The sequence below is a fragment of the Octodon degus genome, unplaced genomic scaffold (genome assembly GCF_000260255.1).
Source record: "Octodon degus isolate 3935 unplaced genomic scaffold, OctDeg1.0 scaffold00259, whole genome shotgun sequence".
Lineage (NCBI taxonomy): Eukaryota > Metazoa > Chordata > Mammalia > Rodentia > Octodontidae > Octodon > Octodon degus.
In genome coordinates this window covers 1,029,848-1,041,688 of record NW_004524835.1, presented here as the reverse complement: position 1 = coordinate 1,041,688, position 11,841 = coordinate 1,029,848, and the positions used below count along the sequence as shown (strand labels likewise).

General features: G+C 37.4%; 1 protein-coding gene across 1 annotated transcript in view; it reads left to right on the top strand.

Moving 5' to 3' along the window:
- Positions 1-2,747: 2,747 nt before the first annotated feature.
- Nrk (Nik related kinase) overlaps positions 2,748-11,841 on the top strand; it is a 131,598-nt gene continuing 122,504 nt past the window's right edge. Inside the window, exons 1-2 of the mRNA XM_004646206.2 lie at positions 2,748-2,804; positions 10,686-10,751. Of these exons, the coding sequence (XP_004646263.1) occupies positions 2,748-2,804; positions 10,686-10,751 (123 nt within the window). The remainder of the gene's footprint in view (positions 2,805-10,685; positions 10,752-11,841) is intronic.

The following is an 11,841-nucleotide window of genomic DNA, read 5'->3' as shown; positions in this document are numbered from 1 at the left end:
TGGGAAGAGTAGGGTGATGTTTATGGGGTTTGAGGTCAGGAAAGAAAGAAAAGGAACATGTCAGAAAGGGAAAGGGAGGTGCTGTTTTTGGGATGAGGGAAAAAGTTCTGAAGACGGAAAACAAAAGTTTTATTTCAAGCTTGTGCTCATGTTGAGCCTCATGTTTGGGAGCTATTTGCCTTCTAGTTGGGTAGCTCTGCTCAACAGTCTCCAGAATTCCAGTTTGAAACAAAGTTTCCACAGCCGTCCATGCTTCCTTTTTCCTTGAAAACAATAACTTAAAAATACTTCATCGGTTCTCTGTCAATTACTGGTCAAACACTTAACATCCTCCTTGCCCCACCCTGGGCTGGGGAGGGGGTCCCACCTGGCAATGTGATTAATCCCTGTGGAGTCAGGAAGCTGCTAGCCTCCCACCAAGCCTTGCAACTAACTAGAAGCCCAAAGATCAACCTTGGATTCTTTTGCCTGGCCTGGACGTGCTCCTGGAGGCAGACGAAAACAATCTGCATGGGGGCCACTTGGCCTTTCCCCACACTCTACATTAAAAAAAAACCACACACACACACACATTGTTTTTTTTTAAAGTAATTTATGAACATGGTTTTCTTTTAGCAAAGATTATCTTCGGAGTTCCCTTAACTGTTGCATTTCTGGACTTTGTGATTTGATTTCTAAAAGTGTTTGTGTGAAATTGTAGCTTTTTACTAATGAGCTCACTTGTTGCCCTTTTATAATTAAGCAATGGTAAGTTTCAAACTCATATTTAAGGAGACTCACAAGAGTTTACTGATCACTCGTAAATTCTTAAAATATTAAATAGGGACAAGATTTTGTTTGTTGGAGTTACCAAGTTTTGAATTCTTGAACAATGTAATTTCGATAATGGGATGCATCATATTGAATTAAAGATCACCCAGGTTTGTTTTGGAAGGGAGGTGGTGGTTAGTTTGTTCCTTAGCCTATGCTTTTAGTTAGGGTTAACTATGTTTCTTCTGACACCCTGTGGCTGTTATAAAGTTCACCAGAGTCTAAGAGGTTAAAGAACGTAAACAGGTCACTTAGCCTTTGAAACTAACACAAGATTAATAAAATCCATAAATATCTAAACACAATAATTACAAAATTGCAAGAGTGGCTCAGAAAGGGTGAGCTCCAGGACAGTGCAAAGAATTGTTTTTGTTCACATACATTTTCTTAGAGGACATAAAACATTTCTTCATTGCAAGGAAAAAGGAAGAAAATCCCTCACATCGCACTCCCCACACTGGCCATTAGAGACACGAAACCCTGGCTATGACCTCAGAAAAGTAAGCAGCTTCGGGGACATTTTCTAAAGTGTTATTGTACAAGAATTTAGAATGCAGTGAAGATTTGCACGCTGACACCCTTCTCAGAAATGCTTCAAGGGGCTCCTTACTTAATATTGAATCGCGTTTGCCCCCATCTTTTAAATTGTGTTGTCAGTTCCTCTTCCCTTTGAGGAGAAACGGAGGTAACTAGCTTGGGGCACTAGGAAAGGTTTTTCAATGAATGAGCGAATGAATGAAATCCAGTCTCAATGCTGCACAGTGAGGAGCATGGAGGAACTTTCCCTCCCTTAGCGAGCCTCTGCAAATTTACAAACTGGGCACCGGGACTGCGAAAATTCACTCAATGTCTCTTAGATTCAACCACTTGTTCGCAGGCGCGGTTTCAGTGAGCAGCCTCTGACTAGTACCAACTACTAACCCTGGGGCAAGGAGATGCCACCTGCCTCCAGGGGAGTTCAAAAGGGTTCTGTCCTGTTCTGTTCTGCTCAGGGCTAGGGACTTCAAAGGCTGAGCTGTGGCAGCCCTAGGGCTCCACTCCTCCTTTCGCACCAGGGCTTGCCTAGGTCTGATCCCTAATCCGGTGGGAAGTCATTTCCTTTTCCATGTCGATGGGGTTTTGCAATAAATTGAGCAATAAAATCAAAGGACCAGAAAGAGAAAATGGATAACTAGAAAAGTTTCTTGGGGGCAGTGAGGGCGAGCGGGTTGAGCTGTTCGGACTGCAGCAGAACTGTGGGTCCCATAGTGGTGGTGGTGCAGAACGAGACCGGTTTCTGCGGCTAGCTACTGCCTAGAAAAAGTTTCCTGTGGAAGACTGGCCGGCGGGGGCAGGGGCGAGGGCGGGGCCGAGGGCGGGTGCGGCAGGAGCAGCAGTGGACCTGGAAGGGGGCGGAGGAAGGGAGCGAGTGGGCGGGGGCGGGGTGAAGGCTCTGAAAAGCCAGCGCCAGCCCGCATACCGTTATAGTCCTTCAGCACCTTCGGACTCCTAGGCTCCCTCCCTGCTTCGCGGCTGCCCACCTGGCCAAGTGACTCTGCACCATTCCGGTTCCAGTCGTTCGTAGGACCCTGCTCCTTGCACTGCCCCACTCCTCGCCCTGAAAGAGGTGCATCCAGGCAACACAGACGCTGCGCTCGCTCCTTGGAGCAATCTTTTAGCTTCTTCGTCTACGGGTCTGACACTCAAACTCCTCTCTCGTCCCAGGCAAACTCGCTTTCCGCTTTCCCGCCTCTCAAACTCAGGCTTCCCTCCAATCCTAGCTCTTTCCTCCACTTTCTCCTCCTCTATCTTCCAAGTCATAAAACCGATCCCCACTTCTTTCTCCTGCCCTCCCACTTTCTCTCTCCAGACTTCAACTCCTTGTTTGATTCCACCTTAGGCTCCCGGAGAGCGTGCCCGGCTCAAGTAGCCTGCGCTCAGCTCCCTTTCCTGAAGCCATGGCGGGACCTGGGGGCTGGAGAGACAAGGAAGTCACAGATCTGGGCCACTTGCCGGTAAGTACAGGAGTGTGTCAGCCTCCTAAGTGCTTTCTTTCCCTGGGTTCTTAGCACCAAGGGAGGGAGCTGACTCAAGCCACGCTAAGAAGTGACTTCCAAAAAATAGCTGGTACCAGAGAGGATTCAACAAACAGGGTGGGACATCGATGCGCGCTGGGACTGAGACTTCCCCCAACTCCACCGCAAGGCAAAGGGAAGAGGCAGAGGCAATGTGGGGGAGGATTGGTGGCAGTGGTCCCTAAACAGTGGGACATTTGCTAAGTGTAGCAAAATCCGTTTTTGAAGTTGCCTTTTTAGACCTGTATTTCACGGGAACTGTCTCTTGAGTGCAAAGAGCTTTTGACTCTCCAGGAGGGAAATAAGCAGAAAGACGGCTGGAGGGCTCCCAGGCATCTGCATTTCAGGGCTTGGTGGCTTTGCGAAAAGCTAAATATTAACGGCCAAGTTATAGGACCACTTAAAGTCTCCTTTCTTTAATTTTACACTTACTTAGAATTTGAAGATTGTATTCTTGACGGTGACAGATACCTTCTTCCTCAGAAAATGGCTATGCTTAAAGTTTCCTGGTATAATTTTACACTGAAATGGTATATGTGGTGAGAGAAAGTGATGTACATGTACAACATTTTAGAAAATTGTTTCATGTATTAAAAAACAAATTTCAATAAAAACTGAGTTAGGGCTGGGAATATAGCTCAGCGGCACAGCGCCTGCCTGGCAAACGCGAGGTCATGAGTTCAATTCCCGGGAACAAAACAAATCAAAAGCAGCAACAAAAAAACTGAGTTAAAAGCGTTATAATTGTGAAGCTTAGGTAGTTTCATAAAATAAGATCACAGCATTTATTAAAAATCTGGTCCCACCCTTCATGTACCTGAAATTCCTGCCTTCCTGTGTGTATACACAGAATATGGAGGGATGAGTTGATGAGTTATTTTCTCAACAGAATTCTCGTATTCAGACAGATTGGCTTCCAAGTAAAAGTGTAAAATCAAAGAATGAAACTTACCCTTTTTCCGGCTTTTCAGTGTATGATGGAGGAAAAATAAAAAGCAAGCTAGGGAAGATACGTGAAACCAAACAGATTTACTGAAAAGAAATTACCGTTTTTTCTTTTTGCGGTGTAGGGGATTGAACTTGAGACCCTGTGCTTGCCAGGCAGATGCTTATGCCACTGAGCTATCTCCCCCCCACCCCCTTCCGCTGCCAATAAACCCCTTTCTAAAAATGAATTAAAGATAGGAATGGAAACATCTTTAGGGAAAACAATTCTAAATCCAAACACAGAAAATAAAAAATTGTGTTTCCCCCCAAAACAGGGCAAAATGGCCTAGACAGTCATGGCTCTAGGACAAAAACAACAACAAAAAATTGGTGAGAACCCAGAAGCAAAAAGACTACAGTCTTTACACTGCAATGCAGTAGAATATTAATTTTCTAGAGGTTGTATAAGGATGAAAGTATGTGGGGAAAGGACAAAGATGGGGTTGTTTTGTAGTGTAAAGGAAGTAAAACACAAAATCTTAGGGTACTGGTGCTAGGCTTTATTTTACAAACTTAATGACAGTTTCAAAAGTTTCTCATTTAAAAATTTCTAAATTTTATATAGTTGCCATTTGTTTACACCCTCAGCAAAGTGCGTGCAAACCTAAATTGTAAGAAATCTAGCAGAAAAGTAGCCTATCCTTTAACATTTCCTTTATGTTTAAATTTTCAAGACATGAAAGTGATTGTTATTTTGGTCATCATGTACATCTCAGTAATCTGAGATTTCTTCATATGTGACTTACTTCCTAAGCCTTTGAAGCAGTAAAAAAAAAATTAAGAGCTAAAAAGACAACTAAATTGGGTAGAAGTTTAATTTTCTGTGAAGGAAAGATGACAGAACAAGCAAAATAAATCTTGCATGTGGTGGTATCATTGAAATACTGACCCTCCACAGGACATGCGTGAAGTTCAGAATAGTAGCATCTATCAATACCAACTACCGTATAATAATATTCTGGCAGCAGGCAGATACGGAGAAGAAATTCAAACCTTAGACTTGAAAATTAATCAAAAAGAATCTTTCAAAAAGAAAAGAGTCTTTCAGAGTAAAAAGTACAGTATAATTATAAGGTTAGTTTAAGATTGATAAATTATGTGCTCTGAGGGGTCACTAGCTATAGGACCGTAAGATAAAAATCCTTGCTTGCGAAAGGACACGCTTGTTACAGAAATTTGGTTTGAAGAAATGATGCGAAGTTACATGGTATTTTTATTAGATAATATTTATAAACCTAAAATATTAAACAGGAATGAAAAATGGGAAAGCAGGGGAGAGGAAGAAAATAACTTTTACAAATAAAATTTGATGTATTAATTTTATATAATTATAAACAGTATTTTAATAATGCCTAGAGAGGTAAAATAATAGTGCAAACATAACTGAACAAATAATAGGTCAAGTTCATCATACTTATTAATTCATGGGATGCTGTGATTTTTCCGGATTTTTTTTTTTCATTTTAGGGACGGGTCTACAGGGCATTCACGGTCTCATTACTAGATCGGACTTGTAGTGATCCGCCTGTTTACAGTCTCCCAAGAGCTGGGATTACAGGCCTGAGCCACCATGCCCAGTCTCAATTGCTGTCTCAACGTGCCCTGAGGGCGGGGCCGGCAGTGCAGGCCTGGAATTGAACAACCGGCCCCTGCGCCTGCTTTTTCTAGATTTTCTACTGAATAAATATTTCCTCTGGATGAACACCTTATGTCTTTATACATATCTATATAATATGGGAGTGTATACATGTATATTTGTATCTATTTTTCCACCTACCTGCCAGGAGTGCTCAGGAGTGTGTAAGTGTGTAGCTCTCTATATTTAGCTAGCTGTCTGTTGGTCAATCTATTGATCTATCTATTGCTCTATCTATCTATCTATCTATCTATCTATCTATCTATCTATCGCTATCTGTAACTCTGTATGTTTCACACGTATGCCTGTGTCACTTAGTCCTTAGGATTGGAAACTATTCATCTCCAAATCTGCCAAGCCTCTCACTATCATTGTCCCCTCACCTTTTTACCTTTTATGCCCATTATTGTACCACATGGTTGTGTCCTTGGTGTTTGAAACCGTCATGTGTAGTCCTAATCTGTTGAGGTCAGGATTAAATTGTCCTTGAGGACAGTAGGGACAGTGGTAATGGTAGTAGTGGCAGTAATTTGAAATACATTATTCAAAAAATATTGGAATTTTATCTGGTTTGTATTTAAATATAGCTGCCAGCTCTCTGGGTCTTCAATCAACCAGCACAAACCTGCTATCAACATTCAATTGTAAGAAACTTTCCTCTTTACCAAGTTCTTCACACTTTTGTGAGAAGCACTTTTATTGTAAATCCACAAGGATTTAAACAATCTTTCATCCATTACGTATAGAGCATCATCTCAGCATTCTACTTCAGTGTATTTTTTAACTAATTTTCCAGTTTCTAGAGCAGTATGTTTTAAAAATTAGCACACAAAATCAATATACAAGAATCACCTGCGAATCTGAGGGCCTTATACCAGAAAATTTCGAATTAATAATTCTATTTTAGTCCTGAAGGTGTTTTTAACAGGGTTTCCAGATAATTCTTATGTAAGGACGGGCGAGTCTATGAAATTCACAGTTTGAGAAGCACTGATCTGCCGAGATATTTTTTTCTAAAATGTTTACTTGAATTGTGAGGCCCATTTCTCCTGTTCTGAATGTTTTTCTGTAGTTATCCTATCTTATCCACCATGCTTAAGTTTAGTCTGTAGAAAATGTTTTCATAAAATCACTACTTCTAATATTAAAAATTTGAACAAGAAGAGCCTTTGCTCGCTCCTTCTTGGGAGTATGCAATCTTCTTATTTTGCTGTCTTGATTACTAGTATATATTCATTAATTGTCCTTGTTTCTTTTCTTGTTTATTTTCCTAAAATTAAAATTTCTTGTTACCTATGATGACCACTTCCTGGTTCAATTTGCTCCTTAAACACTACCATATTTGGTTCTGTTGATCAGAGTCCGCCTTGAGGGCTTCTCCCTTGACCAGTAAACACTGCCTTCTAGTGGTTCTTTTTTCTTGCATTTACCCCACTCTTAGGAAATTGGTTCTATCAAGGTGCTCATACTTTCCTTTTTGTCTTTAATTAGAAGTCAGAAACAACTTTTTAAAATTCTTGGACTCTGGGAGCATCCACATAGGACTGTTAAATTTTAGGATATGACTTATGTAGAAATTATGACAGAAGTAAAAATATTGCTTCAAATATTAAGGTTCAGAAATCTATTAAGGTGGATATTTAGTAATATCTCTTTTTGAAAAAAGGCTTTCAAACTATTTCACTCATCACTATGTTTGCCCAAATGAGATGCCAAGGCATACCAAATGACCAGAAAATCTTTATATTGGTAGAAAAATGATAGAAATGTTTTCTTCATCTCGTTTTGTTATCTCAGAATGGCCAGGTAGAAGAGAGGACTACCCAATATGGCAACGCCTCTAATGCGGACTTTTATTTTATTACTTTTAAAACAGTATAAGTTAGAATTAAAACACAAAATTACAAGTGATGCAGATTTTCACTTAAAGGAATATGAATTTCACAGTATTTGTTGTAATACGTAGTATTGTCTTCTAACCACTTAACCATATTATGAGACACATGTATATAAAGTTGAAAGAAGAAAGAAAAAAAGAAATGTATAAAAATGAAGAAGACAAAAAGAAACAATTGAAAAATGAGACAAAACAAATTAAAGCTTTAACTGTTTCTTTCCATAGACCAGCAGAAATGCACAGTACCGTTGTAATGTGAACTTTTAATTTCATAGTGACCAACATCAAAGTTGCTTTTCCATGCTTTCTTCCTTGGGAGCCCAGAAAAACACTTGCTTTGAAAATGAAAAATATAATGTAAATGTTGGGTATATTATATTTATAGCTTAGCAGAGATGTTTCCCTCATCTTTTTCAGCTTGGTAACCATCTAGCCTGGAAAGATAGTCACATGGAGATGCGCAACAAAAAGTTACATAAAACCAATGAAAAAATACAGTCTTAGAATATATGAATCATAGATTAAGACGTCTTTTAAAACAACAAAGGTAGAAATTATTTTATTGAATGTAAGCCATTTTTGCATTTAATAAACTGGGGATAATTATTGTGATTGGTTATTTATGAGTGGGAAAAATTTCCATAAAACATAAATGTAAATAAAATAAGGCCTCTACAATTTTTGCAAGCATTTTTTTTATTCTAGGAATTCTTTCTTTGGTTTCTCTTTTCAGTAATTAGATAATGGAATTCAAAATGAATAGAAGATGCATATGTTTAAAAACTAGGAACAGGATTAAAGAAATTTAAGATTGTGCTAGAAGATTAAGAAAGAAGATGAAATAGAGGTTGCAAAGAAAGTACAATAATTTTTGAATATATGGTAGCTATTTCAGCTAAAACTCAGCATTAACTGCAACATAAAATAATTTTCCAATCACCTAGTGGTTTGATCATTTTATTTATGTACTTATTTTCTATTTTTTTTTTTTTTGGTGGAACAAGGGATTGAACTCAGGCCCTTGCACTTGCCAGGGAAGCACTTATTCTACTGAGCCATCTCCCTCCCCCCTTTTTTTTGGTTTGATCCTTTTAAATGAGACCAAAATCTGTTTCTTCAGAATTATCTAAAATTTCTCGACAGTGCTCTTCATGGAAATGTGTTAAGGCGTTAAAAATTTTTAATCTTGTGCTTAGTAACTCCTGTATTTCCTGATTTTCCATCATAAATTTTGGGATAAATTATAATAAAAGTTATATGCTAAGTATCAAACAATGTATTTTATTTCTCAAATCCTAAAAATGATCATTTAAAAATATGTATGTATTCTCATGACTCATACATATATTCCTGACATTAGCTTTGATGATTTTTTGGAGAAAATAGGATGCTAGGCTGCTGCTTTAAGAATGCATTAGTCAAGCAATAGCCGTGACTCATCCACATGGTTGAGGCTGACAAAGGATCTACAAAGTGCGGTGCAGGGTTACAGGATAAATCCTGAGGGGACTTGACTGATCTTATCAGATACAAAAGTTACATTTCTTGTTATATAGGTCTTGCTTTATCTTGGTCTTAACCATCCAGCAGAAAAGTATGAAAACGAGGTATATAAAGTAAAGCCATATTCATATGCTGAGCTGTGAAAGGTTCTAGTCAACAACTTCTGCAGATAATTCACTACTAGTGTGGACTGCTGGACTGTGTTGGATTGTTCTGCTGAATTCACGCACATATAGTATTTAGATGCCAATAGAATACCCATTTCTGACAGGACTAAACAAAAAAGGGAATACAAAGGAAGGACTGTTTTATATTTGTATACACAGAATAGTTGGGATCGATATACAGCTTCTTTCGCTTAATTCATCGAGAAGAAAGATTTGTAGTAATAGTGTTTGGACAACATATCCTGTCTTCTTGTTGTACTATGGATAACCACAAAGAAGATAACAATGTACAAGGTATTAATTGTTGAAAATGTCCTATTAATAAGCTTTGAAACTGTCTCATTGATATTTGTTTCTCAATAAAATTAAAAAAATTAAAAAGGATTAAAAAAATGAATGTTTGCATCAATCCACTGGAGGCACTTGGATTGTAGAATGATAGAATCTTATATTTTCATATAGACTCTCAGAGCAGAAAAATTAACATAGAATTTTCATTTATATGTGTGAAACCTAAATCACAGCAAAAGCAGACAACTTACCCTGACTTATATGGTTAATTAGTGGAACAGATGGGCTAAAACTTAAGTCTACTGACTGTTTACTTGTTAAACTACTTGTTGACCAAGGTAATGGCAAAACTGTGTCATGTTTCTATGACAGTTTTGCTAGATTACATGAATATTGTGTTATTTTAATCATATAATTTCCTTGATATATGTTGTATATACTCAGTATTTTTCTGTTTAGCTCACATTTTTCTGTGATAAAATGGTAAGATGATTAAACCTTCATGTTCTATAACTAATATGAATTTACAAGAATTTGCCAATTTTTTTACATTTTACATATTAACATCTCTTCATTGCTCATATGATTATTGCTAAAGTGAACTGCCAGTGTGAGAATCAATAGTGATAAAGTTCAGGAAACCATGTTTTCTGATAAACAAGGAAAGGATACCCATATTCAAAGGTGAGGAAATAATGCTTGTGGATAAAATATGGAAATTTTAGGATGTTGTCCATAAATATATTTTCTTTCTTATGATACCATATTTAAACTTCAGTATCAGAAAATACCATTTTTACATGAAAAGGCATTTAGCTGTTGAAATGATGAATGCTTATAAGACACAAAACCAAAACTCTCTATCGTTTTTCAGATGATTCTCTTTTAATGACCTGTTCTTACATTGCTATTCATATATTGAGGTGATATTTGTTTTAGATTTTTTTTATAATATAAATAAGTTATCCATACTTTCTATTCAATATCTGGACCTCACTGCTGTGTTTTAAGCTTTTTAAGTATCTGCTTAGCTGTAAAAAGGTTACTTCAGTAGCAAGTAAGTGGACTTATTTCCATTGCAATATCTTGTAACTGTGTCTTGAATATACGTTACCTTTACATAATTGCATACAATTGAAATTTACGGTTATTTACAAAATTGACAATGGACATATCACTGTTAGTTTTTCACAAATGCCCACATTCAGTCCAAGGAAATTCTGGCATGTGTATTCTTTTGGGAAATGACGATTAGGTGCTTCTAAAGTTACTTCTAAAGAAACAAGACAGAGTGGAATTTTTCCAGAAAAGAGTGACAATTTTTGTTCTGTGCTTTTTAGGATCCAACTGGAATATTCTCACTAGATAAGACCATTGGCTTTGGTACTTTTGGAAAAATCTATTTGGTAAGTGGAACTAGATTATTCATTGTTCATTTCTAGTAACAATATTACTTGTAAATCAAACCACAATCCTCAGACTGCAAGTGAAATATGCTGCCACATAACATTCACTTTGAGAGATGAAGCAAATTATGATGTTTCAGTAACATTTAACAGTTATTAAAAGCAATGATTTTTATCATTGATTATTATTGTAAAATGGATGGATTAGTTATTTTGTAGTGAATGAACCAAATCTAATATGGTATCTAAAAGTATTAGCAGAAAATTAAAGTCACCACTGGAAAAGGAACTAATTCAAAATAAGATATCATTTGTTGGATAACACATATCCCTGTCATCTTAGTTACCAATATCAACTTTAAACTGAATGCCATTAAAAGGAGAAATTTCATAATATTCTGTGTCAAACTATATATAGATATGCATATGTCTGTGAAAAAGTTTGCTGTGGAATCTAATAGAAAAATTCTGCATTAATGATAATACATTCACATGCTTAGTATTTACCAGGCATTATATTAGTCTCTAGGAAGCTATGATGAAAAACACAGTGTCTTTGTCTTTGCTATTCTACGGCTTATGTTTTAGAAGTGTGTAAGTGTACATATGTCATAGGAAATTTTAAGGGGGCACAGATAGTACATATGCACAGAAGACTGTAGAGTATCTAATTGTAATATTTGTTTCTATGAAAATCCATACTGATACAAAAATCATAGACTTGGGGTCTTTATTTAGAATGGAGGATCAATGTTATTCTCAAAGTTCCTGGAATGTGACAGTTAAACTGATGCCAACAGGACAAATATGAGGTGACCAAGCAAAAGCATGACCATGGAGGGTGATGCTAATTCATTCTGGGTAGGAAACATGTAGTCTTAAAGGCTGGTTGAATTTCTTCACTAGCCCTATCGTGTCTTGGTCAGCTACCCTTCTCCCACTCTCTAATATGGGAAATAGGCATTTTAAAAATACATACACTATATAAGTTCTATGCAAATGCAGTGTTCCTCATTTATAGGCCTGCCCCTCAAAACCAAACTTACTGTCCCATCACACACACACACACACACACACACACACACACACA